At 42.7% G+C, this 27,877-nt stretch overlaps 2 protein-coding genes across 11 annotated transcripts in view; one reads left to right on the plus strand and one right to left on the minus strand.

The window, feature by feature from the left end:
• The window catches only part of ZNF484 (zinc finger protein 484), a 133,682-nt gene that overhangs the window by 20,297 nt on the left and 85,508 nt on the right, over positions 1-27,877 (minus strand). For 4 of the 10 annotated variants that reach the window (XM_050761382.1, XM_050761376.1, XM_050761377.1 and 1 more), the window contains one exon: positions 9,781-9,825. The exons of 1 other annotated variant lie outside the window; for it this stretch is intronic. In XM_050761382.1, the coding sequence (XP_050617339.1) occupies positions 9,781-9,825 (45 nt within the window). Of the gene's footprint in view, positions 1-5,809; positions 5,919-9,780; positions 9,826-12,507; positions 12,962-27,877 lie in introns of those variants that run through there. 5 more of the 10 variants (XM_050761380.1, XM_050761379.1, XM_050761383.1 and 2 more) reach the window with 5 other exon arrangements.
• Positions 21,114-27,311, plus strand: LOC126937713 (putative spermatogenesis-associated protein 31C1). Its single transcript, XM_050761356.1, has 4 exons — positions 21,114-21,410; positions 22,469-22,562; positions 23,131-23,191; positions 23,441-27,311. Exons 1-4 carry the CDS (start codon positions 21,180-21,182, stop codon positions 27,159-27,161), a joined length of 4,107 nt encoding a protein of 1,368 aa, XP_050617313.1. The 5' UTR covers positions 21,114-21,179; the 3' UTR covers positions 27,162-27,311.

Raw genomic sequence — 27,877 nt, forward strand, 5'->3', positions numbered from 1 at the left:
ATATTAGGGGACCATACACGAATGACAATGTGATAGTACACAAAATGTATAAAGAATATAAATTAAAAAACAGGCTGGGTGCGGTGGCACATGCCTGTAATCCCAGTACTTTGGGAGGCCAAGGCAGGAGGATTGCTTGAGTCCACGAGTTTGAGATCAGACTGAGCAACATAGTGAGACCTTGTCTCTACAAAAAATCAAAACAACAACAACAACAAAAAGCATTGCCAACTACAGACAATTTAGTTAAAAAAAAGCCGGGGGGAATGAATCAAGCAATTCTTAAAAGAAGTGTACATGACAATAAAATTCTGAAAACCTGTTCAATCACATTAGTAACCAGGGAAATGCTAATTAAATCCAAAATGAGATATCTGCAAACTCCCCAAGACGGCTAAAATTGTAAAGATTGAAAACACCAAGTACTGGTAAAGACACAAAGTATTAAACATATCTGCACACTACTAGTAGGAATACAAACTGGCATAACAACTTTGCAAAGCTGTATAACATCATATACTAAAGTTGGAGAGGGGCCAGGTGCAGTGGCTCAGTCCTGTAATCCTAGCACTTTAGGAGGCTGAGGCAGGAGGATTGCTTGAGACCAGGAGTTCAAGACCAGCCTGGGCAACATAGCAAGATGCCATTTCTACAAAAAAAAAAAAAAAAAAAAAATTAGCCAGGCATAGTGGCACGCATCTATAGTCCCAGCTACTTGGGAGGCAGGGGTAGCGGGATCACTTAAGCCCTGAAAGTTGAGGCTGTAGTGAGCTGGGATCACACCAATGCACTCCACTCAGCCTGGGTGACAGAGCAAGACCTTGCCTTTGGATAGAAATAACTTCTGAAAGAAATGTTCACAAGAGCATATTTATAATGCATTTTATATTTCTCAATAGTAAAGGCTTAAAAATAAATGAAAATAAAATTATAATGGTACAGAAATACATACAGCATACCACCTTTTATGGAAGGAACATAATACTTTTCCTATTTGTTTTTGTCTATATAATGATACTTTGAATACACACTAAAAAAATTAGTTATCCAGATTGAGGACATGGGCTGATAGGAAAAGAAAGAGGGAGATTTTTCACTATATACTTATTTTCTTACTTTTAAATCATATGCATGTATTACCTATTCAAAATACCCATCTGACAAAGGTCTAATATCCAGATTCTACAGGGAACTTAAGCACATTTACAAGAAAAAAACAATCCCATCAAAAAGTGGGCGAAGGATATGAGCAGACATTTCTCAAAAGAAGACATTTATGTGGCCAACAATTACATGAAAAAAAGCTCAACATCACTGATCATTAGAGAAATGCAAATCAAAACCACAATGAGATACCACCTCATGCCAGTCAGAATGGCAATTATTAAAAAGTCAGGAAACAACAGATGCTGGCAAGGCTGTGGAGAAATAGGAATGCTTTTACACTGTTGGTGGGAATGTAAATTAGTTCAACCATTGTGGAAGACAGTGTGGCAATTCCTCAAGGATCTAGAACCAGAAATACCAGTTGACCCAGCAATCCCATTACTGGGTATATACCCAAAGGAATATAAATCATTCTACTAAAAGACACATGCACACGTATGTTTATTGCAGCACTATTTACAATAGCAAAGACATGGAACCAACCCAAATGCCCATCAATGATAGACTGGATAAAGAAAATGTGGTACAGATACAACATGGAATACTATACAGCCATAAAAAGGAATCCGATCACATGCTTTGCAGGGACCTGGATGAAGCTGGAAACTATCATCTTCAGCAAACTAACACAGGAACAGAAATCCAAACACTGAATGTTCTCTTATAAGTGGGAGTTGAATAATGAGAACACACAGACACAGGGCAGGGAACAAGCCACACCAGGGCCTATCGAGGGGTCGGGGGGTAAGGGGAGAGAAAGCATTAGGACAAATAGCTAATGCAAGCAGGCTTAAAACCTAGATGATGGGGGCCGGGCGCGTTGGCTCACACCTGTAATCCCAGCACTTTGGGAGGCCAAGATTGGTGGATCACCTGAGGTCGGGAGTTTGAGACCAGTCTGACCAACATGGAGAAACCCCATCTCTACTAAAAATACAAAATTAGCCAGGCACGGTGGCTCACACCTGTAATCCCATCACTTTGGGAGGCCGAGGCAGGTGGATCACGAGGTCAAAGACCATCCTGGCTAACACAGTGAAACCCTGTCTCCACTAAAAAACACAAAAAATTAGCCAGGCCTGGTGGCGGATGACTGTAGTCCCAGCTACTCGGGAGGCTGAAGCAGGAGATTCACTTGAACCTGGGAGGCGGAGGCTGTGGTGAACCGAGATCGCACCATTGCACTCCAGCCTGGGCAACAAGAGCGAAACTCCATCTCAAAAAACAAAGCAAAACAAAACAAAACAACAATAACAAAAAAACAAGCCTAGATGATGGGTTGATGGGTGCAGCAAACCACCATGGCACGTGTATACCTATGTAACAAACCTGCAAGTTCTGCACATGTATACTGGAACTTAAAGTAAAATTTTAAAAAAAGAGAATATTGCACCCATTAATATTAGAAAGATCGTTCAGAACTGAAGAAAAGAGTCCTTGAAATTAAAAATACAATACTAATGAGAAACTCAGTAACCTGAAACTTTCCATGATACTGCACAGAGCACTTCTCCTTGGGCTGATTTTAATCCACATCCTCTTTTTGCAATGAACTATAAGCGTGAGTATAATGGCTTTCCTGAGTTGTGTCAGTCCTTCTAGTGAATTATTGAAACTGAGAGTGGTCTTGGAGATTCCTGAGCTTGCAGTTTCTGTCATAAGTGAGGGTAGTCTTAGAGACGCCTAAATAATTGTACTTGGGCTTGTATCTGGGTGTCAATAGGGCTGTATTCCTTCTGGAGGTTCTAAGGGAATATCCATTTCCTTGATTTTTCTAGCTTCTAGAGGTCACCTGTATTCTTTGGCCTTAAAATAACACAAAGTTGTCACTGTTCTGGAGGTCATATGTCCAAAGTAGGTCCTGCTGGGCTGCATTCGTTCTGGAGACTCTACAGGACAATCCATTTCTATGTCTTACCCAGCTTCTTGAGACTCAAGAGATCTAACTTTGAGAAACATAAGAATTCCTAGTATCATGTGGAAGGGACAGCCCATGCCAGTAGCTGAGTATCACATAGAGAGTAACTATGAGCAGGTCGACAACTCCAAGAGGAGTTTCTTTAAAGAGCCGAAATGAATAGCATGTAATCTAGAGCCAACGGCCTGGGTCTTATTTTCCTGGCTTCGTCATTCAGGAGCTGTGTGATCTTGGGCAAATTACTTCTCTGTGTAACAGTTTTCCTCCTCTGTAAAATGAGAATAATTATTATTGATAGCTGTCTTTGTTTACCGTTGCTATAAAGGACTACCTGAGCCTGGGTAATTTATAAAGAAAAGAGGTTTATTTGGCTCATGGTTCTGCAGGCTGTGCAAGAAGCATGGCATCAGCATCTGCATCTGGGGAGGGCCTTCAAGCTGCTTCCATTCATGGCAGAAGGGGAAGAGAAGCCGGTGTATGCAGAGATCATATGGCAAGAGAGGAAGAAAGAAAGAGAATGGGAGGTAGCAGGCTCTTCTCAACAACCAACTCTCATGGAACTCATAAGATTGAGAACTCACCACCTCCCCAGAGACAGCATTAATCTATTCATGAGGGATCTGTCCCCATGACCAAAACACTTCCCATTATGCCCTACCTCCTACACTGGGATCAAACTTCTCTTTTATTTTTTATTTATTTATTTGAGATGGAGTCTCGCTCTGTTGCCCAGGCTAGAGTGCAATGACACGCTCTCGGCTCACTGCAAGCTCCACCTCCCTGGTTCACCCCATTCTCCTGCCTCAGCCTCCCGAGTAGCTGGGACTACAGCTGCCCACCACCATGCCCAGCTAATTTTTTTTTTGTATTTTTAGTAGAGACGGGGTTTCACCATGTTAGCCAGGATGGTCTCGATCTCCAGACCTTGTGATCTGTCTGTCTCAGCCTCCCAAAGTGCTGGGATTACAGGCATGAGCCACTGTGCCCAGCCCTCTTTTATTTTTAAAATTTCTTTTTATTTATTTATTTTTGTAAGAGACAGGGTCTCGCCATATTACCAAGCTGATCTCAAACTCCTGGCCTCAAGTGATCCTCCTATCTTGGCTTCCTGAGTAGCTGGGATTATACACAAGCCACCATCTAGGGATCAAATTTCAGCATGAGATTTGGAGAGGATAAATATCCAAACCACAGTAATAACTCATAGGGTTTGTGACTGAATTAGTTAATAGAGAATGCTTATAGTGCCTAGCATATAGTAAGCACTGTATTAATGTTTATATTACTGTTATTATTTAACATATTGTAATATATTGAGAAGGTATTTATATACATGGGAAGACTAGAGATGAATTAGTGATATGTATAATATATATTGTATATGTCTGTATGGAAAACAAAACAAATAATTAAGCCAGAGACTTATAATTTTCGGGTAAAACAAAAAGCACTGCATAAAAAGTAAATGGCTCACTTGTGAATATTGTTAAAATCATCATCATAATAAAATGCAGCCTATTGATTTACCCCAAATTATGATATACCCATATTAGGCTGGGCGCGGTGGCTCACACCTACAATTCCAGCACTTTGGAAGGCTAAGGTGGGCGGATTGCTTGAGCCCAGGAGTTCAAGACCAGCCTGGGCAACATGGTGAAACCCCATCTCTACTAAATAAATAAATAAATAAAATACCCATATTAGAAGGAGGGTACATGAGAAATGTGTACGTGAGTGTCAAGGGCCTGAGTGTCTGAAAGAAAGCTAATTCCTTATTTCCATTGTGTTATCTGTAGATAACTGCTTAAGACTGAAAGCCTAGAAATACCAATACAAACATGTTATTTAGACATATGAAAATAAACAGCAAAAGACAGTAAACTGAGTTCAAAGTGATTACCTTTGAGAAGCTGAAATTTGAGGGTGAAGAGAGCAGATGACAACTGTTTTATTCTAAGAAACCACAAAGAACAATTTGACTAAGTAACTATAGGTAAAATGTTCATGACATTGAAAATGAAATACTTATTTTTAAAAGTTCAAATGCAAAGGACAAAGAGGCAGTTATAATTGAACAAAACGTATAAGACTATGCTTAATATATGAAGTCCTCTGTTCAAAATCAATAAACTGGATTCCACTCCTGGAAAGATACAGCAGATGCACTTGTCTCGACTCAGCCTGTTAAGTTCATCTGCAAACCATAGACATTATCCATCAAACTAACATACAGAGACTCTGAAAGGTAAAGAAAAATAGGCACCCTGGCTAAGGGCCTCAGGAACCAGGAAGCTAAACAGTAATGAGCTCTCTGTGTCTTTCGGCCTCATATAGATAGCCCTGACCAGGTGTTTGAAAAACCTACAATCCAGAAACACCAACAAGTGCATACAAAAAGGCCTGGAAAAAAGTGCTCTCTCTAGCTAAAAGACCAGGAAAGGGGCAACAGAGAAAAAAAACTTTTAGACAAAACCTACTCCAAGCAAATACCACAGATAATAAAACAACAAAAAACTGTGGACTTGATTCATCTCTCATCAGCAAAGACTCAGTGGTTAGCCTAGGCTCCTGTATTTGCCTGGCTGTCTGGGGATGCCCCTCCACTACAATAGGGTAGTATGAGAAAAAGCCAACTGGGGAGCTGGGACTTGCATCTCTGCACAGTGGTAATGGGTAGCTTTCCCGCCAGTGGGAGCCACATCAGGGCTGGACTTCCATTCCTACCTGGCAGTAAAGCGACAGTCTTTCCATCACCACAGGTATGGTGTGAGAGGAGGCCAGATGAAAATCCAAGACCTCCATCCCTCTGAGAGGTAACGAGGCCCCATCCAACCTAACAATATCAGAGAAGACAGCATGAAGAGCAGAAACAAGGTACCCTCTCCTGTCAGACAAAGTGATGTCACCAGAGGTCTACTGGGGAGCCTGAACTGCCAACCCCAACTAGCAGTAATGAGGTGTCTCTCTCCCCACAGACTGTCAACAGAGTTCAAGTAGGGAACCTGCAAATTCACATCCACCTGGCGGTAGCACAGCAAGGTCCCCCAATTCCCACACTGGCCCAGAGGACGCCTGCTAAAAAAGAGGACTCAAATAAGATCTAGAGTCTAAGGTTTCCACCATACATTACAAAATCGTTTGAATAACCAAGAACCAGGAAACCTCAACTTGAATAAGGAAATGACCAATCAACAGATACTAAAACTGAAGTGATGCATGTTATCAGAATTATTTCATAAGGATTTTAAAGCAGTCCTCATAAAAATGTTTTAATAAGCATATGAACACACTTGAAACAATAAAAAAATTTCAACAAAGAAATAGAGAAGAGATGAAGAAATCAAATGAAAATTTTAGAACTAAAAAATAACCAATATTAAAAACTCAATAGATGGGCTCAAAAGAAGGAAGACAACAGAAGAAATAATCTGAGTACTTGAAAATAAAATAGAAATGATCTAATCTAAAGAATGGAGAGAAAACAGACCGAGAAAAAAATGAACAGACCCTCAGAGACATGTGGGACAGTAACAAAAAATCTAACATTTGTGTCATTGGAGTTCCAGAAAAAGAAAAAGAAGAGAAAGGAATGGGGGCTGAATGGGGGCTAAACAAGTATTTGAAGAAATAATGAATGAAAATTTCTGAAACTTCCCAAAAGATATACACTTACAGATAGAAGCTGAGCAAATCCCAAAAAGAAAAAAAAAAAACAAAGAAATTCATACTAAGAAAGAATTCTAGTCAAACTTCTGAAAACTACAGACAAAGAAAGAATGCTGAAAGCATTCAGAGAGAAACTACACATTACCCATAGGAGAAAAAGAATTGGAATGACAGTGTGTGATACTAAGAACGATGGCTCCCCAAAGATGTTCACATCTTAATTCCCAGAAATTGTGAATATGTGGGGTTACATGGCAAAAGGGAAGTCAGGTTTCAGATGAAATCTAGATGGCTAAATTGGCTGCCCTTAAAATAGGGAGATTAATTATTTTGGATTATCTGGGTGCACTGAATATAATCACAAATTTGCTTAAAAGTTAAATCAGGAGGGCCAGGCAAGGTGGCTCACACCTGTAATTCCAACACTTTGGGAGCCTGTAATTCCAACACTTTGGGAGGCCGAGGCGGGCGGATCACCTGAGGTCAGGAGTTTGAGACCAGCCTGACCAACATAGAGAAATTCCGTCTCTACTAAAACATACAAAATTAGCAGGGCGTGGTGGCATATGCCTGTAATTCCAGCTACTTGGAAGGCTGAGGCAGGAGAATCGCTTGAATCCAGAAGGCAGAGGTTGTGGTGAGCCAAGAGCGCACCACTGCACTCCAGCCTGGGCAACAAGAGCAAATCTCCGCCTTAAAAAAAAAAAAAAAAAGTTAAAGCAGAGGCAATAAAAGAGAGTCAGAGAAAGATGTGACTACAAAAGAATGGTCAGAGAGATACAACGTTGATGGCTTTGAAGTTGGAGGAAAGGGCCACAAACTGAAATGTGTGCACCCACTAGAAGCTAGAAAAGCCATGGAAAATAGAAACAGATTCTTTCTTACAGCCTGTAGAAAGGAATACTGCCCTTTTGACACCTTGATTTTAGTTCAGTAAGACCCATGTCGGCCTTCTAAAATATAGAACTGTATGTTAAAAAAAAAAAAGTGTTATTTTAAGCAACTAAATTTTTGATAATTTATTTCAGCAGCAACAGAAAATGAACATGCAGTTTTAACTAATATCTCATCAGAAACTCTGGAGGTCAGAAGGAAGTAGCACATTTTTCAAGTGCTAAAAAAAAAAAAACTATCAACTTAGAATTTTGGATCAGGCAAAAATATCCTTCAGGAGAACGTGGAAATCAAGACATTCTCAGTCCTCCAAAAATTTATATGTTTAGGCTCTAACTCCTAATGGAACTGTATTTGGAGATAGGGCTTTTAAGAGGTAATTACGGTTAAACGAGGTAGGGGTCCTAATCTGATAAGACAGGTGGCCTTATAGAGAGAGATTCTCTCTCCATAGGCAGGCAGGCAGGCGGTCACTAGGGAATGGCCTGTGAGCACATAGTGAGAATCTGGTTTTCATCTACAAGCCAGGAAAAGAGCCCTCAGCAGAACCTGACCATGCTCGCACCAAGATCTTTGAGTTCCAGCCTCCCTGTGAGAAAATAAATTTTTGTTGTTTAGTCCACCCAGTCTATGGTACTTTGTTATGGCAGCCTGAGCTGACTAAGACAACTACCAACAACTCTGCACACATACATTTGACAACTTAGATGAAAGGGTACAGTTCCTGAAAACACACAAACTACCACAACCCTCTCAATATTAAGTAGACAATATGAATAGCCCGTAACTCTTAAAGAAACTGAGTTTGTAATCTTAAAACTTCCAAAAAAGAAATCTCTAGACCCAGACAGTTTCTCTGGAGAATTCTACCAAATATTTGAAGAATTAACATAATTAACATCAATTCTACACAGTTTTTTCCAGAAAAAACTGAGAAGAGAAGGGAATACTTCCCAGTTTATTGTGTGAGGCTATGATTTCTCTGACACAAAAACTGGACACAGTATAGAAAAATAAAACACAAACTATACACAATCTCTGGCAGAATAATCAATATAAAGGAACACATTCCAACTGATTTTATGAGGCCAGGGTTATCCTGATACCTAAACCAGAAATAGTAGCAAGAGAAAAAAAAGAAAGAGAGAGAGACAGAAAGGAAAAAAAAGTGATACCCTTCATAAATATGATACAAAAACCCTTAACAAAATATTAGCAAATACAAATAATTTAAAAAGTATATACCACAACCAAGTGGAGTTTATTCCATGGATGCAAGGCAGGTTCAATATTAAAAAATCAATCAGTGTAATCTACCGTACCAACAGATTCAACAAGTAAAATCACATTATCACGTCAATTGGTACAGAAACAGCATAAAACAAAATTCAACTTCCATTCATGATAAAACCTCAAGTTTGTTTCAGAAGATGGTCCTGGGACAAGGAGCATTGATGTTCTGTGGAAATTTGTGAGAAATAAAAATTCTCATATCCCATCCCATAGCTACTAAATCAGAATCTGAATTCAAATGCAAATGCAAGTAAAGTGTCAGAAGCACTGTTCTATAAGAGACAGCAACAGAAAAACTGTGGCTACTTTTTGTATTTTTAGCGGAGACGGGGTTTCACCATGTTGGCCACGTTTGTCTGGAACTCCTGACCTCAGGTGATCCACCCACCTCGACCTCCCAAAGTGCTGGAATTACAGGTGTGAGCCGCTGCACCTGGCCTGTTAGTGCACTTTCGGTAGGGTTGCTGTTGAAGACTGTTCTGTCATTAACTATCTGGAGATCTATCAAAAAATTTCTCAAACACCAAGAACCAGGAAATCTTTACCACAGATGAAATAAATTACTTGTGAATTTTATTAATATAAACCATGTATCCAATTTCCATTATTGCTATGTCTTTCAGGAAGATCAGAGACAATTTAACAGTTCAAAGTTCATAACTGTGTAAGACCATATATTCTAAACTTGATTCGGGGTTGACAGTCTCGTCTTCATTTTCTCTGATCTTAGTTTTTATTTATCTAGTCTTGTCATCTTACTATAGGGTTTGTTAGATGTCTCCTAAAATCCACTAAAAGTAGAAGAAAGCAACAGATAAACAGATGAACAAATAAGAACTCACCAGGGACTTGGTCATTTTTGGCTCTTCAGACAAAGGGGCAGAGATCTGAGAAAACAGATGGGTAGAGGTAGAGATGAGAGAAGGAAGTGTGCCAATGTCACACATGGACACATACATCATTTACTGCCCATGTGCCTTACTCAAAAATTTATTTCTGGAGCTACAACATTAAAATATCATCCCATCCCATACTGTACAAAGATTTAAGTGCAAAAGTTTTACCATAACATGGTTAATAAAAAAGAAAGATTAGAAACATTTAGATATCCAATAATTGTGGAGTGCTTAAATACTTTATAAAATATCCAAAGGACATACTGTTCTATTACATCATTATACTATCTGATTTCACAGGCCCTTCAAGTTATCATCAACCCTGGTACCTAACTCCTCACTACCACTCTTCAATCTGCTCTAAGTGCCAATTGGTGCCCAGAGACTACTCCCAGAAGCCATTACTGAAACCTCAGATTCACCGATTCCAATGCCTTACTGCCCATGAGCCCTGCATCACTCATCCTACAATTCCTGATCACAGAGTCTTCAATTCCTCTACCTTAATTGTTCTGGCTCTTTACCAATCAATCCCACGTCCCCATGACTGACCTCTATGCCTGTATGACTACCCACCGCACATCTCCATCAGCCATCCAAAGAGTGCCAATTCCAGGCATACCTGTACCTGCACTGGGGCCTTAGCACACGAATACATCTCCCTCCGCTGACACAGCTGGCTATAAACTCCTCCACATACACAAATAGGAACTCATGAACAAATCTGGCGCAATTCTTGAATGTATAGAATAAATTTATAAATAGAAAACACTTCTAAATCTAATTGTGAAAAGACTATTTACAGAGAAAGAATTAAGGAAATAAGAAAACGCTTTATCTGCAGTAGTGAAAGCTAAATGATGTCGGAAATAGCATCTAAAAGACCTCTCCTCTGTCAGGGCCAGAGAGACATTTTCAGAAATAAAATCACTTGCAGAGTATCTTTATCTTTGAGAGAAATACTGAAAGAAGTAGTCCAAATAAATGTAAATTGAATCACACATCAAGAAATGTTGAATAGGAAAATATTGTTCAGCAATAATTATTGCAAAAGATATATAATTATAAAAAAGGACAATGTGACAATGTGATAAAGAGGCCACTAAAGAGAAAATTAATAATACCCTATGATAAAACATTCCTAATAATCTCAGGAAAAAAATGGAAAAAATGGGGTGCAGAATGGAAACAATGAGCAGAAATTCAATCAATCCAATGAAAATATTATATAAAGAAAAGGCAGAAAATAAAAAGAGTTAAATAGTAAACATCAAATGGAAGGCATAAAATCAGATAAATCATTATTACACTAAACTGAGAGGTAAAATTCTATCAACAGAGACTACAAGTTGGATTTGAAAAAAACAAAAGATATCTATTGTAAACAAATAGGTAATCTGACACAGAGACAAATATGGATATAAAATAAAGCTCGGGGCAAAGACACATCATCCAAATGCAATAAAAGTAAAAACAGGTGTGGCAATGTAAGTATCAAAGTGGAATTCGATATTAAAAAGTGTTTTTCTTTTTTCTTTTTGGTTGAAAAAAGGGATCCTATAATACCATTTAATACATGAAAAAGGATAAAAAATGCATTAACCATTAGGTGTACGTATGCCCGTCCCTCAGACACACAAATAAAATTAGCAAAAAAGCACATATAACTGCAAAGTGAACTATTAAAGTAAGAGATTTTTATTGTATCTCTTCCAGAATATTAAACAAGTAGATCAAAATTAGGAAAGATAAAGATTTGAAAAATACCAACAGGCAAGACTTAAAAAGAATTTTGGCCCATACAACAAAATATAATTTTTCTCTTATATCTGTTGAACAAAGTTCATTGAGTAACTTGGCTTCAAGGAAAATCTTGATAAACTGCTAAAAGTTGAGACTTGATACTCTGCATTTTCTGACAATAGAATAAAATAAAAGACAGCTAAAACATACTTTAATAATTTGGGAATGAAGAAACTCCCCTAAATAACTAAGGATCAAAGGGAAACATCAAGATGAATTTATACATTTCATAGATAAAGATGTAGTTAAGGAAACTTTACTACCCTAAGTGTATCCAGCATAAAACTTAAGAAAAGAAGGGAAAGAACAACAAATTACATCAAAAAGTGGGAAAAAGAGAAAGTACGTAAAAAGAAAAAGAGAAAAAATTTAATATTAAAAGAGTAGGGAGTAGTTTATTGGACATTTCAAAATATCCAGTAAAACAGATAGACCTTTCAGACGCTTGATTCTTTTTAAATAGGGAGAGAAAGAATGAATGATATATAAATACAATAACCGTAATGGTAAAGGAGCTACTAATCTTGGATATGAAACAGAACAAAATGGAAATGGAAATATGCAATTCTATGTAACATATTCTTTAAATCTTTAGCAAAATACATCATGATCATGAAACAGAAACGAAAATGTAAACAGATCGGTACGTATAAAAGAGAGGAAACTAAGATGTGCATCATTCACTCCTCAGATCCCTCCTTAGTCCCCACAGTCATCCTCCCCCACAACCCCACAGTCCGCCCTCACTCCGCCCTCAGATCCACCACCAGAGACCCCTCAGTGCCCTCTCACTGCTCCCTCAGATCCACCATCAGAGATCGCTCCGACTTCCACTATTCCATCCATTGACCGTCCGTCCCCATCACTGACCGGAGGGCTCACGACAGACATCAGAGATTCTTCTTGCTCAGTCCACAGATGCTGCCATCCCTCTATTCACCTGCCCCTCACCCACGTTCTCTCAGGACTGTGGTCATTTGCTTCGGGCGGTGACTATAGTCGCAAGAACCAGAACAGGACCCACTTCCTTTTTCTCAACGCCTCCCTACTTCTTACAGCGCTGCCTGGGTGTGCGCATGCTCAGCAGTCTTCGTGGCCGAAGGTTGCCAGTAGTCAACATGGCGCTTTGCCAAACACACTCCCGTTTCAGTGGCTTAGGCGGGGCGCCAGTATGGCGGCGCCCATGTAGACACTCTGGCCTGTGTGCGGCCATGTTGAGGTGATGTAGCGATTGAGGGGCTGAGGGTTGTCCAGAGGGAAGGCAGCAAGCAGAGGTGTGTCCCATCATACTAAGCCAGGACACAATCAAAGCCTGTCACCTCAGGTTACAATCTTTCTCCAGTGCTTCTGTGGACACAACAACACTGTTAACCAACAGGAACTAATCAGCATTTACGTAATACCGCAAACGCAGCGGAATACACATTTTTTTTTTCATGTCCATGGGACACTTAGCAAGATATGAGGTAACCTGGGCCATAAAACAAATCTCAGCAAATTTAAAACAACTGAAATCATACAGAGTTTGTTCTCTGAACACAATAGAATTAAACTAGAAATCAGTAACACGAAGATAAAAGGAAAATCTCCAAACACGTGAAAACACATGCTAAATAATCCATTGTTCAAAGAGAAAGTCTCAGATTTTTAAAATACATTGAAATGAATGAAAGTGAAACACAACATCTCAGAATTTGTGGGATGTGGCCAAATCAGTGGTGAGAGAGAAATTTATACCACTAAGGGCTTACATTAGAAAAGAAAAAAATTTTGAAGTAATAACGAAGTAATAACCAAGCTCCCCACTTCTAGAAAAAGAAGAGCAAAATAAACCAAAAGCAAGTGAAAAAAAGTAAATAATAAGGATAAGAAGATAACTCAATAAAATGTAAAAAGAAAAATAGAGAAAAACCAATTAAACAAAAGCTGGTTCTATAAATGTCAATAAAATTGACAAGCCTACAGAGGAGACACAAAACATCAATATCAAGAATGAAACAGGAGATACCACTGTAGACGATGACAAAATCAAAAGAATAAAGAGAATACTACAAACAACTCTACAAATATAAATTTCACAATATAGATGAAATGCATTAATTCTTGAAAAAGCACAAATTCTCTCTTACAAAATGAAATAGTTATGTTGAATAGCCCTAGAATTGAAGTCATAATTTGAAACATCTGAAAAAGAAATCGTCAGGCCTGGATAGATAGATCAGAGAATTCTAACAAACATTTAAAGGTTAACACGAATTATATCCAGTCTCTTCCAGAATAAAGGATAGAAAGAAGCCAATAGAAAGATATTCCAACTAATGAGGCCAGTGTTACTCTGGTATCAGAGCTAAAGACAGAAGAAGAATGGAACTCAGTATTCTTCATGAATCTAGATGGAAAAAGTTCTCAACCAAATAATAGCAAAAATAATTCAACAATATATAAAAATAATTACAAACCACGAACAAGTGATGTTTATTCCAGGAATAATAAGCTGTCTTGGTATTCAAAAATCAATTTGTGTAACCCGCCACATTAGCAAGCTAAAGATAAGCATATTACGTGATTATATCAATGCAGGAAAAGCGTTTGAAAAACATTCAACACCCATTTATAATGAAAAAAAACTTTCAGGAATTAGGAACAGAGGTAAACTTTCTAACTTTTAAGTTAGAAAAAAATCTACAGCTAACATAAAACTAAAAGATGAAAGAGATTGAATGCTTTCCCATTCAGTTTGGGAAGAAGAAAAATAGGTCTGTGCTCATCATTTTTATTCTACGTAGCTCTGGAAGACCCAGCCAGCTCACAAAAATTCTCTCCATAACCAGACTCTAGCCAGGCTCCTTTGAACTCTCTTGTCAACTAAACCCTGGCTTTTGGGCTTTTGTGTTGTCTATGCATTGCCCAAAATTAGTAAGAATCCTAGCAATTTAGTCAGAATCCTCCATCTTCATATCTAATAACAAATTAGATATCATAATCACCATTGATATCTAATTTGTTTTCTTATTGTCTACCATCCCCAGGTGATATCTGATCACTCTGGCATGGTTTCAGCAAGAATCCTGTGAGGTCAGTTTAGCCAGATTCCCTCCTATTAGTAATTTTCCATACACTACCAACCTTCCACCCTACTCTGTGGCTGTAAAATCTCTACTTTCCCCTATATTCAGAGGGAAACCTGAATATATGGAAACTGGAGATTACTGCAAAACCCTATTGCAGTAATCTCTATATCTATTGCAATAATCCCTCTTAATAAAGTCTGTCTTACTATTTTTTAACAGGTGTCACAAATAGTTTTTTCTATAATACAGCTCAACAAAACAAGTCCAAAATAGAAGAATAAAATGGGAGGAATTATTCTACCCAATTTTTTAACTTTTTACGTAGTTACAGAAATCAAGACAGTGTGGTATTAGCAGGGGGATAGACAGTTCAATAAAACAGAATTGAGAACTCAGAAATAGATCCATACAACTACAACCAACTGACTTTTGAAAAAGGTGCTATATCAATTCAGTAGTAGAGTGGTTCTGGAGCAGTTAGATATCATAGACAAAACAACGAACCTCAATCTAACCTCATGTCTTTATTTAAAAAAAGGATCGGCCGGGCACAGTGGCTCACGCCTGTAATCCCAGCACTTTGGGAGGCCGAGGAGGGTGGATCACGAGGTCAGGAGATCGAGACCATCCTGGCCAACACGGTGAAACGCTGTTTCTACTAAAAACAAAAAAAAATTAGCCGGGCGTGGTGGCGGGAGCCTGTGTTCCCAGCTACTCGGGAGAATGGCGTGAACCCTGGAGGCGGAGCTTGCAGTAAGCTGAGATGGCACCACTGCACTCCAGCCAGGGCCACAGAGTGAGACTCTGTCTCAAAAAAAAAAAAAAAAAAAAAAAAAAAGATCATAGATCTCAATATAAAAATATGAAATTTAATGAGAAATTCTTCAGGATGTAGGACTTGATGAATAATTATTAGACATGACACCAAAAAAAACCACACACACACAAAGAATTTATTATTTGGATGTTATCAAAATTTAAAACTTTTGGCCTGCATAAGAGCCTGTTAATAAAAAGACAAGGTAAAAACTAGGAGAAAACTGCAAATCACACTTGATAAACCATATCTGACAAGGAGCTCATATCTAGAATATTCTTGAAGTTTTCAAAAGTCAACAACAACAACAACAAGAAAAAACAATCCAATTAGAAAATGGGCTAAAGGCATGAACAGATATTTCACTGAACAGGATATATTGATGGAAAATGAGAAAATAAAATAACTTTTATCAGAGGAATGCCAGTCCTTTTAAATTATCAAGCCCAGAGAGACATTAAAGTGAGACAGCAGGCCGGGCGTGGTGGCTCACGCCTGTAATCCCAGCACTTTGGGAGGCGGAGGCAGGCGGATCACGAGGTCAGGAGATCGAAACCACGGTGAAACCCCGTCTCTACCAAAATACAAAAAATTAACCGGGCGCGGTGGCAGGCGCCTGTAGTCCCAGCTACTCCGGAGGCTGAGGCAGGAGAACGGCGTGAACCCTGGAGGCGGAGCTTGTAGTGAGCCGAGATCGCGCCACTGCACTCCAGCCTGGGCTTCAGAGGGAGACTCCATCTCTAAATAAATAAATAAATAAATGAATAAATAAATGAGACAGCAGTCATTTTGAGCTATGCATTCATCTCTCGAAACTGCTTGCTATTGCCACAAGTAGCTATAAATTAACCTAATAAGGCCATACTGGATATGGTAACCCACATCCTAGAGCTTAACAATGTATAGCCAATCACTAATTAATGTTATTTCTATAATCAGTGAGAATTCTTGACAAATCGCTTTGTATCAGCCCACTCCTTGTCTCCCTTTTTTGCTTTTAGTAAAGGCCATATAGAGTTTATATTCAGGGTTTCTTGGATCTGAGTCTTTTGGGCAGCTGTCCTCACTTTCCTTTGTTGTTATTGTTGTTGTCGTTGTTTTTGGAGAGACAGGATCTTGCTCTGTGGCTGAGGCTGGAAGACTAGAGTGCAGTGGTGCAATCAAAGCTCACTGTAACCTTAAACTCCTGAGCTCAAATGATCCTCTCACCTCGGTTTACCAATTAGCTAGGACTACAGCATGTACTACCATGCCTGGCTAATTATTTTTGGTTTTTTGTAGCGATGGAGGTCTCTCTATGTTGCCCAAGCTGGTCTTCAATTCCTGGCCTCAAGCAATCCTCCTGCCTTGGCCTCCCAAAGTGCTGGGATTACAGGTGTGAGCCACAGTGCTCAGCCCAGCCTCTTACTTTTAGTCAACAGAAATAAGCACATTAAAAGATCTGGTTCCACTCCCATATGTAAAGAGCCTGGATTCTCCCACGCTTACGTGAGTTTTACCTCCAGGAGCCCCACCAGGTGCTCATTGTGAACAGAAAATAAATTCCTTCGTGCACCTGGCAGGGAGAGAGGGAAAGTAACTATTTGAAATACAACTAGAACACAGGGCTCTGTTTAAGAAAGACCTGTCCTCAAAAGGTAATACTTTACCAGAGCCTTAACAGACTTAGGGGAAGGGCAATTACACAACTCAGCCCATACTAGACTTCCTGTCTCACATAAAGGATTAAAAAAAGGGCTAAGAAATTCTTCTGAAGGTCAGAGCCCAGGGACTCAGGCCCACTAGAAAATGGATATGTAATCATAAAATTACACACTGCTTTCCCTCTACAATGCCTTACCACCACATCAGCAGGGTTCCAGTATAATAACTGTAAATTATAACCGAGAGAGCAGCGATTGTTCATTTAAGAGGCACCTTAAAACAACAATATCAAAATATTCCTACCATTCAGTAGTCTGTTTAATGGGTATGAGGAGACCTCAAGCACAATTTGGACTCAACTATTACATCCTTAAAATATTATTTAGCTAAGGCTAATGTAAAATATGAGAAACTATCTCCCTAAACAACATCTATAGACGATATTCAGAATTAGCTCCCAGTGTTGACAGTTTTAGTGACCCTTGGACATTTTTCTTGACGGCCTAAAGCAAGAAGTTTTTAACATGGTATGTAAACAAAAAATTGACCCATTATCCATTGTATGAACTTCAACATTTTGCCAAACATTTTAAAGAGACTCGACATAACAAAAACAAACAAACAAAAAACCCTCATAAGAAAATGTTTATCCTCTTTGTCTAAAAGAGAGATCATTTTGGTTAACATGCGAGGCACCCTCCACTTCATCTCCCTATTTGGGGCATTAATAATTCTGGCTTTCTTACTGAAGTAAAATATACGTAACAAAACTTACTATTTTGGCCATTTTAAAGTGTACAGTTCAATGGTGTTAAGTCTAATACATTAACATTGTTATAAAACCATCTCCACCATCTGCGTCCCATACATTTTTTTCTTCAGCTTCCCAGTGGAATTTTTTCATGTTCCCAACTGAATCTATATCTATTAAGCAATAATTCCCCATTCCTTGTATGCCGAAACCTGGCAACCAACATTATGCTTTGTCTCTACAATTTGACTACTCTAGGTACCTCATATAAGTAGAATTACATGGTATTTCTCTTTCTGTATCTGGCTTATTTCATTCGGCACAACTTCTTCAAGATTCGTTGATATTGTAGCATGTATCAGAACTTTATTCCTCTCTAAGGCTGAGTAATGTTCCCTAGTATTTATATACCCCCTTTTGTTAATCCATTCGCCGTTGATGGACGTTTGGGTTATTTCTACCTTCTGGTTATTGTGAAATGCTGCTATAAACATTGATGCGCTAGTAATAGTTTGAGTCCCTGCTTTCAATTCTTTGGCAGTATATACCTATCTAGAAGTAGAATTGCTGGATTATATGGTAATTTGATTTTTAAATTTTTGAGGAACTGCCAAATAGTTTTTCACACTAGTTTCACTATTTTACATTCCCACCAGCAATGCACAAGTGTTCCAATTTCTCCACATCCTCATTAACACTTGTTGCTTTTTTTTGATAATATACATTATAATGGATGTGAAATGGTATCTTATTGTGGTTTTGAATTAAATTTCCCTAATGATTAGTGATGTGGAGCATCTTGTGCATTTATGTATGTTCTTTGAAGAAATATCTATTCAAATCTGTTGCCCATTTTTGAGTCATCTTGTTTGTATCTTTTGTTGTCAAGTTTTGGCAGTTCTTTATATAATCTCGATATTAATCTTGTATCAGTATGTATGATCTGCAAATATTTTCTTGCAATCCATGAGTTGCCTTTTCAATCTATTGATAGTGTCCTTTGATGCACAAAATGTTTTTATTTTGATGAAATCTATTATTCTTTTATTGCCTGTGCTTTTGGTGTCTTTGATCCAAGAAATCATTGCCAAATCCAAATCACAAAACTTTTCCTTTATTCTTTCTTCTAAGACCTTTATAGTTTTAAGTCTTATATTTAGGCCTTTGATTCAGTTTGAGTTAGTTTATGTATATAGTATAAATAAGGGCCCAATATCACTCTTTACATGTGGACACACCGTACCCACCTTTCCCAACACCATTTGTTGAAAAGATTGACCTTTCACATGGTCTTGGCACCCTGGTTGAAAATCATTTGAACGTATGTACAAGGGTTTATTTGTGGGCTCTTTGTTCTGTTCTTTTGATTTATATGTCTGATATCTGTCTTCCTTTTTTTTTTTTTTGAGACAGAGTCTCACTCTGTCACCCAAGCTGGAATGCAGTGGCACGATCTTGGCTCACTGCAACCTCCACTTCCTGGGTTCAAGTGATTCTTCTGCCTCAGCCTCCCAAGTAGCTGAGACTAGAGGCACGTGTCACCATGCCCAGCTAATTTTTATATTTTTAGTAGAGACGGGGTTTCACCATGCTGACCAGGCTGGTCTCAAACTCCCGACCTCAAGTGATCTGCCTGCCTTGGCCTCCCAAAGTGCTGAGATTACATATATATATCTGTCTTTATGCCACACTGAGTACCATGCTGTTTTGAGTGCTATAACCTTAAAGTAAGTTTTGAAATCTGGAAGCATGAGTTCAACTTTATTCTTCTTATTCCAGATTGTTCAGGCTACTTGGACTTCTTTAAGACTCCTTATAAATGTTAGGATACATTTTTCGATTTCTGCAAAAAACATCATTAGAATTTAAATAGGGATTGCATTGAAACTGCCAATTGCTTTGGAAAGTATTGCCACTTAACAATATTAAATGTTGTAATCCGGCGGGCCGCAGTGGCTCACGCCTGTAATCCCAGCACTTTGGGAGGCCAAGGCGGGTAGATCATGAGATCAAGAGATCGAGACCATCCTGGCTACATGGTGAAACCCTGTCTCTACTAAAAATACAAAAATCAGCTGGGCATGGTGGCACGCACCTGTAGCCCAGCTACTCAGGAGGCGGAGGGAAGAGAATCGCTTGAACCCCAGAGGCAGAGGTTGCAGTGAGCCGAGATCATGGCACTGCAATCCAGCCTGGGCGACAGAGCAAGACTCCATCTCAAAAAAAAAAAAAAAAAAAAAAAAAAAAGGGAAAACTGCATGTCCTGCACATGTACCCCAAAACTTAAAATAAATAAGTACATAAATAAAATTTAAAAAATTTTTTTAAAATCTTAATTGTATGTGGGTAGGTCCCTTTGATTTAAAGTGAGATAGAAGGCCAGGTGCAGTGGCTCACGCCTGTAATCCCAGCATTTTGGGAGGCTGAGGCAGGCGGATCACGAGGTCAGGAGATCGAGACCATCCGGGTTAACACGGTGAAACTCCGTCTCTACTAAAAATACAAAAAGAAATTAGCCAGACGTGGTGGCGGGCACCTGTAGTCCCAGCTACTCAGGAGACTGAGGCAGGAGAATGGCTTGAACCCAGGAGGTGGAGCTTGCAGTGAGCCGAGATGATGCCACTGCAATCCAGCCTGGGTGATAGAGCGAGACTCAAAAAAAAAAAAAAAAAAAAAAAAAAGTGAGATAGAAATAATTTTTTAAAACTTACTTTTCAAAATTTGCAAAACTACATAAGTGTAAAAGAAATTTACATTTTGTCCCTGGATTGATATAAGACAAAAACATTGTGTGGGAAAGCTGGGGTTGAGGACGAACGAGATTCTGAGAATAAAAATCCGTGGTACATAGCCAAAATTTCAGAGTCAACTTCAGATTTTCAAGGGCCATAAAATAGGTAACCTGAAGCCACCGTCTCCAACAGATAAAAGGAACCAGATAATATCTGTGTTCCAGGGAGAAAGCATAGAAAATTGGCCGAGTTCTATCACTGACAAAACTTAGTGGGAAAGAGGGATCTGGAAGGTGGGAGGGTGGAGGGATCCCCGGCTTGGAGGGTGGGGAAGGGCTGTGCTTCAGCCTCCCCGTCCCACTGCCCCTCCCCGTCCCACTGCCCCTCCCCGTCCCACTGCCCCTCCCCCTCCCGCTGCCCCTCCCCCTCCCCCTCCCGCTGCCCCTCCCCAACAAAGGAGCCTTTGTGATGTGAAGGCCCCAGCTCTGTGACGCAGGCCTGGGCCCCAGTCCCTAGTCTCCACGGGGATGCCCAGAGCTCAGTTGCTTGAAAGCAACGCGCCTATTCACATGGAGAATCTCCCCTTTCCTCTAAAATTACTTAGTGCCTCGTCGCTAAACGCCCCCAGCTCCACACCATGGGTGTTGGATATCTTCCTCACCTTGGTGTTTGCCCTGGGGTTCTTCTTCCTATTATTCCCCTACTTCTCTTACCTCCGTTATGACGACCCACCCTCACCATCGCCTGGGAAGAGAAAGGTAAGGAGCCCTCAGTCCGGACCCACAGAGCTTGATTCTTTCCTTTCTTTTTCTTATTAGTTCTACTTTTCCAAATCCAGTGGAGAGACTTCTGCGATGGGAAGTCTCAGGAGAGACCAGAACATCATCCTTCCAGGGAGAGGCAGGGCAGCCAGGGTTGGTAGGGGTGGATCGTGTACTGGGATTTCCATCCCAAGCTCTCAGTCCGCCTGTGGGGGAGCGCAGGAGGCGTCAAGACAAAAATCAAACCCGTGGACTCAGCGCCAGGAACGGTCATGAGACGGGGGAGGTCTCTGTTCGAGGCCAGACCCTGAGCCCTGGCTCATCAGCCCCTTCCTGGGGCAGATGGCTCGGGGCCCACTCTCCTCCGTATGGGGTGATCTGGGGGCTGTGCTGAGCCCCCGAGGGCCTCCCATCGGGGCCTGGCGTCTCCTTTGGACTCCTGGGAAGCAGAATCCTATCTGACAGCTCAGCGGTGCCTGCGGGCCTGAGCCTGTGAGTTCCTCGAGCAGAGGAACCGGGACTGACAGCGCCCGTGGTGGACCTCATATTGAAAATCCGTGTGTGTGTGTGTGTGTGTGTATGATTTTTATGTTATTTTATTTTTGAGACGGAGTCTCGCTCTGTCGCGCAGGCTGCCGTGAAATGGAGGGATACCAGCTCACTGCAACCTCTGCTTCCCGAGTTCAAGCTATTCTCCTGTCTTAGCCTCCTGAGTAGCTGGGATTACAGGCACCCGCCACCACGCCCGGCTAATTTTTGTATTTTTAGTAGAGACGGGGTTTCACCATGGCCAGGCTGGTCTCAAACTCCTGACCTCAGGTGATCCACCTGCCCTGGCCTCCCAAAGTGCTCGGATTACAGGCTTGAGCCACCGCGCCCGGCCCCCTCTGCCAGAAAAAAAGCAGTTTGTCATCCATTTAAACATGAGTGGGAGGAAGCACACAGAGCTCCCTGAGCCAGAGAGCCACGCGGTTCATGAGTGCAGCGTGCCGCGGCCGGGCTGGGGGCGGAGATTGAGAGCCGGTCCTAGCTCCTCCCCCTTTCTTGTCTCCCAGTGTCATCTTGTCTCCCCGCGTCATCTTGTCTCCCAGTGTCCAGTAGGGCGGAGAGGGAGGCCCAGAGGCAGGATGAAAAACCACAGTCTGAGAGGTAAGGCTCTGCCAGGGCACACTAGAGTTAATTTGATCTCGTCTGCCCCGGAGGGAACTGACTCTGAAGAAGTCAGTTGAAGAAGCCCGAGGCGGGGGCTCATAGGAAGGAAATCAGAACCCCGGGTCCTTCTCAGATTCTGAGCCGGAATGAAGCCTTGGTAGGCCAGGGACTGGGCCTTACCCAGCAGGGGGCAGTGTGTGTGTAGTGGGGAGAACAACGCCTGCCTGGATGGGAGGGGGGTGAGGGGGCCTCCTGGCCCCTGGGAACAGCTGTTCAACTCTGCTAAGGCTGATTCCTCTTTGAGACCACCCCAGTCCTTTGTCCCCACAGGGCAGTTGTGAGGACTGTGGGGGTGGGGGGGTCCGTGTGTGGAAGCCCTTTGTGAATGACAAAGCCCTGCCTGCCATGCCTTGCTATTACCCTCCGGGCCATGTGGCTCTGGACACAGATGTGCGAGTTCCAGGGTCTAATTCCCCATGGTCTTCCCTAAAGAAACATGCACTCATCCTCCTGTGAGATCCCAGGCCCCTCCTGCACTGCCCTCACCCAGTCTCCTGATTTCCAGCTTGTAGAGCGTGCCCGAGAGGCCTGGAGGAGACTTGGGACCTGTTTTCACAACTGCAGAGGTGAGGCACTTCCTGTTCCCTGCATCCTTCCTACCAGGGCTGGGGCCCCAGGGCCGTAGGCAGCCTGGAGCTGACCTGGGATGGGGAGACCAGAGGGACAGAGGATGGGAGTAAAACCTTGGGGCAAGGGGTAGCAGGAGAATTGGGCAGTCAGGATGTGGGGTGGTGGAGGGGCTGTGACCCGAGCTCCCACTCTGCCCCTGGCCCTACCTGCTCCTGGCTGCAGCTTGTGCCTCCTGTCTCCTGCAGCCTCCTGGGGCCACACCCTGACAAAGGTGACTTTGGTCAGCTCTCCGGTCCAGACCCCCCAGGTGAGGTGGGCAAAAGAGCACCTGATGGAGACTCCCGGTCCTCTCATGAGACTATGGAAGATGCTGCTCCCATGCTTTCCCCATTAGCTTCCCCGGATCCTCGAACCAAGCATCCTCAGGATCTGGCCTCCACCCCATCACCAGGCCCAATGACCACTTCAGTCTCCTCCCTAAGTGCCTCCCAGGCACCAGAACCTTCCCTTCCCCCAGAAAGCCCCTCACCCGAGCCACCTGCACTTTTCCCTCACCCACCACACACCTCTGATCGTCCGTCTCCTCCGAAAGCTTTCCCTGCTCCTCCCCTGCAGGACTCCACTCTGATAATTCCATCTCACTGTGACTCAGTGGCACTTCCACTGGGCACCGTCCCTCAAAGCTTGTCTCTGCGTAAGGATTTGGTGGCTTCTGTCCCAGCCATCTCAGGCCTTGGCGGCTCAAACAGTCAAGTTTCTGCCTTCTCCTGGTGGCAGGAGACTACCAGAACCTGGTGCGTCTTCAACTCGTCAGTCCAGCAAGATCATCTTTCCCGCCACCCACCAGAGACCTGTCAGATGGAAGCTGGTAGCCCGTTTTTACTCAACTCTGATGGCCAGAATGTCATGGGTATACAAGTCATAGAAAGAGCCAAAGTCAACATTTCGGAGGAAAAAGAAAACAATGGATCATTTCCAAAACAAATGAGCCCAGAAAAGCACTTGAATTCTTTGGGGAATTTGGTTAAATCATTGGATGCTGAGCAGGACCCCACAACCCCAAAACCCTTCTGGAACATGGGCAAGAACTCGAAACAGCTGCCCAGTCCTCAGAAGCTCTCAGATCCTAGGATCTTGCAGGAAAGTTTTCAGAAGAATTATAGCCAGCTTTTCTGGGGCCTCCCCTCTCTGCACAGCGAATCCCTGGTGGCTAATGCCTGGGTCACTGAAAGGTCTTACACTTTACAGTCTCCTCCTTTCTTGTTCAATGGAATTTCCAATGTCTGCCCAATGCAAAGGGAGACTACAATGTCCCCACTGCTTTTCCAGGCCCAGCCCCTGTCCCATCTGGGGCCCGAGTCCCAACCCTTTATTTCATCCACACCCCAATTCCGGCCCATACCTATGGCTCAGGCCGAGGCTCAGGCCCATCTTCAATCCTCTTTCCCAGTCCTATCTCCTGCTTTTCCATCCCCGATTCATAACTCTGGAGTAGCTTGCCCTGCGTCGCAGATTAAAGTGCAAGCTCTTTGCCTACCTGAAACTCAACACCCTGAATGGCCTTTGTTGAGGAAACAACTAGAAGGTGGGTTGGCTTTACCCCCTAGGGTCCAAAAATCTCAGGATGTGTTTAGTGTCTCCACTCCTAACCTTCCCCAGGAAAGCTTGACATCCATTCTGCCTGAGAACTTTCCGATCAGTCCTGAACTCCGGAGACAACTGGAGCAACACATTCAAAAGTGGTTCATTCAACACCAGGGCAACCTAGGAAGGATCCAAGAGTCTCTGGATCTGATGCAGCTTCGGGACGAATCGTCAGGGACAAGTCAGGCCAAGGGCAAACCCAGGCCCTGGCAGTCCTCCACGTCCACAGGCGAAAGCAGCAAGGAGGCACAGAAGGTGAAGTTCCAGCTGGAGAGGGACCCATGCCCACATCTGGGGCAAATTCTGGGGCAGACCCCGCAAAATCTATCCAGGGGCATGGAAAGCTTCCCAGGGAAGGTTCTGGGGGCGACCTCTGAGGAGTCAGAAAGGGACTTGAGGAAGCCCTTGAGGAGTGACTCGGGAAGTGATTTATTAAGATGCACAGAGAGGAATCGTATAGAAAACGTCCTGAAAGCCCATGTTGGCAGGAAGTTGGGCCAGATCAATGAGGGCTTGATCCCCGTGAGTGTGCGTCGATCCTGGCTTGCTGTCAACCAGGCTTTTCCCGTGTCTAACACCCACGTGAAGACCAGCAATCTAGCACCCCCGAAAAGTGGGAAAGCCTGTGTGAACACAGCCCAGGTGCTTCCCTTCCTCGAGCCGTGTATGCAGCAGGTGCTGGGAGCCCATATTGGGAGGTTATGGGCCAAACACAGGTGGGGTCTACCCCTCAGGGTCCTCAAACCCATTCAGTGCTTTAAACTGGAAAAGGTTTCGTCCTTGTCTCTTACACAGCTTGCCGGTCCCTCCTCAGCCACCTGTGAACCTGGGGCCGGCTCAAAAGTTGAGGTGGCCACGTTCCTTAGAGAACCACCGATGGCAAGTCTGAGACAGCAGGTGCTGACCAAAGCATCTGACATGCCAGACAGTCTTCTGGCCTCTTCCGCTGCATGTAAGCAGTTCCAGAGGGCCCCGCCAGGGATCCCATCTTGGAATGATCATGGGCCCTTGAAGGCTCCTCCAGCTGCACAGGAGGGCAGGTGGCCATCTAAGCCCCTCACATACAGCCTCACAGGTAGCACCCAGCAGAGCAGGAGCTTAGGAGCCCAGTCTTCAAGGGCTGGGGAGACCAGGGAGGCAGAACCACAACCCAGAGTCCCCTTGGGAACCCGTATGCTGGCAAACCTCCAAGCCACAGGTGATGATGTGCGTGGTTTTGAGGCTCCAGGGACCAGCAAAAGTTCTTTACTCCCTAAAATGTCTGTCTCCCAAGATCCAAGAGAGCTGTGTCTTATGGAGGAGGTTATTAGTGAATTTGAGCCTGGAATGGCCACGAAGTCAGAGACCCAGCCTCAAGTTTGTGCCGCTGTTGTGCTCCTTCCAGATGGGCAAGCGTCTGTTCTGCCCCTTGTTACAGAGAATTTGGCTCCTCAAGTGCCCCAGGGCCATCTCCAGAGCATGCCTGCTGGGAACATGCGGGCTTCCCAGGAGCTACGTGACCTCATGGCAGCCAGAAGGAGCAACCTGGGGCACAGGGAGCCCAAGAACCCAAACTGTCAAGTCTCATGCAAGAGACAAAGCCCGATGTTTCCCCCTCTTCACAAGAGTGAGAACTCTAGGAAGCCCAACTTAGAAAAACATGAAGAAAGGCTTGAAGGATTGAGGACTCCTCAACCTAGCCCGGTCAGGAAAACAGAGGACACCCGTCAGGATGAAGGCGTCCAGCCATTGCCATCAAAGAAACAGCCTCCTTCAATAAGCCACTTTGGAGAAAACATCAAGCAATTTTTTCAGCGGGTTTTCTCAAAGAAAAAAAGCAAGCCAGCACCAGTCACTGACGAGAGCCAAAAAACAGGAAAAAACAGGTCCTGTGTGTACAGCAGCAGTGCTGAAGCTCAGGGGCTCATGACAGCAGTTGGACAGATGCTGGAGGAGAAGATGTCACTCTGCCACGCACGCCATGCCTCGAAGGTAAATCAGCACAAACAGGAGTTTCAAGCCCCAGTCTGTGGGTTTCCCTGCAACCACAGGCACCCCTTCTACTCAGAACACAGCAGAATGCTGAGCTATGCCGCCAGCAGTCAACAAGCCACTCTCAAGAGCCAGAGTTGTCCCAACAGAGAGAGGCAAATCAGAGATCAACAGCCCTTGAAAAGTGTCCGGTGCAACAATGAGCAATGGGGCCTGCGACATCCCCAACTCTTCCTCCCCAAGAAAGCTGTATCCCCAGTCAGTCCCCCTCAGCACTGGCCGAAGACACCTGGTACCTCCAGCCACCATCACCACTGTCCCAGGCACTGTCTTCTTCGGGGAGGTATCTAATTTGGTCAGTCACAAATTCATTTTTAGCCTTCCTTAGAGAAAAACAAATCCCCAAGAAAAAATTCACTCTATGTAGAGAAAAAATATTTTCTCTCATGTTAGTACACGCAGAACATTTAATATTCCACAATATATATGGTTTTTTATTCATAAGAGGGTGATGGCTTTTATTTGTGACATGCTTGGTGTGGGCTTGGTTTCTAGAAGCAACAGGAAAGGTGCTGACAGTGGTGCTGTAAGCCCACCTTCATCCTGAGTTCCTTCACTGAACCTTACGTTTCCATAACACTGTCTTTACACAAACAACAAAAAATTCTAAAATCAAGATGAGAAAAACCTATGAAGAGCCCACTCTGAAATACGATTCAACCCGTCTTTCCACTACTTACTCTCTACCTCAAAGTTTATGCAGCTCTAGGGAGAAGGTTTGCAGAGATGTCACAGGGCTGAACATCGCCATGCAGGCTCCAGGAAGTGCCACAGCCCAGTAGCTTCATGTGTCACAAAATAGTGGAAGTTTGGGTGGGAGAGTGCTGGGCCCTGAGTTCAGAAGTGGGAGAAGTCTTGACCCTGGGTATCCTGGTGGAGAATAGATAATGCCTGCCCCTGGGAAGCCCCTTCTCTCCCTTACAAAGGCTGGGATGGAGATGGGCCCTCTTAGCTCAGCCAACATGCAAAGCACAGAGTCCCCATCCCACTGCCTCTCCCTTTCTCGC

This window comes from Macaca thibetana, chromosome 15 (assembly GCF_024542745.1).
Source record: "Macaca thibetana thibetana isolate TM-01 chromosome 15, ASM2454274v1, whole genome shotgun sequence".
Classification (NCBI taxonomy): domain Eukaryota; kingdom Metazoa; phylum Chordata; class Mammalia; order Primates; family Cercopithecidae; genus Macaca; species Macaca thibetana.

What these genes read in the sequence shown, in the direction of transcription:
- LOC126937713 (XM_050761356.1), top strand. Translation starts at nt 21,180, where the DNA reads ATGCCCAGAGCTCAGTTGCTTGAAAGCAACGCGCCTATTCACATGGAG. An exon ending in CATCGCCTGGGAAGAGAAAG is followed by an intron (nt 21,411 to 22,468) that starts GTAAGGAGCCCT and finishes CTTGTCTCCCAG; the next exon opens with TGTCATCTTGTCTCCCCGCG. An exon ending in GAAAAACCACAGTCTGAGAG is followed by an intron (nt 22,563 to 23,130) that starts GTAAGGCTCTGC and finishes CCTGATTTCCAG; the next exon opens with CTTGTAGAGCGTGCCCGAGA.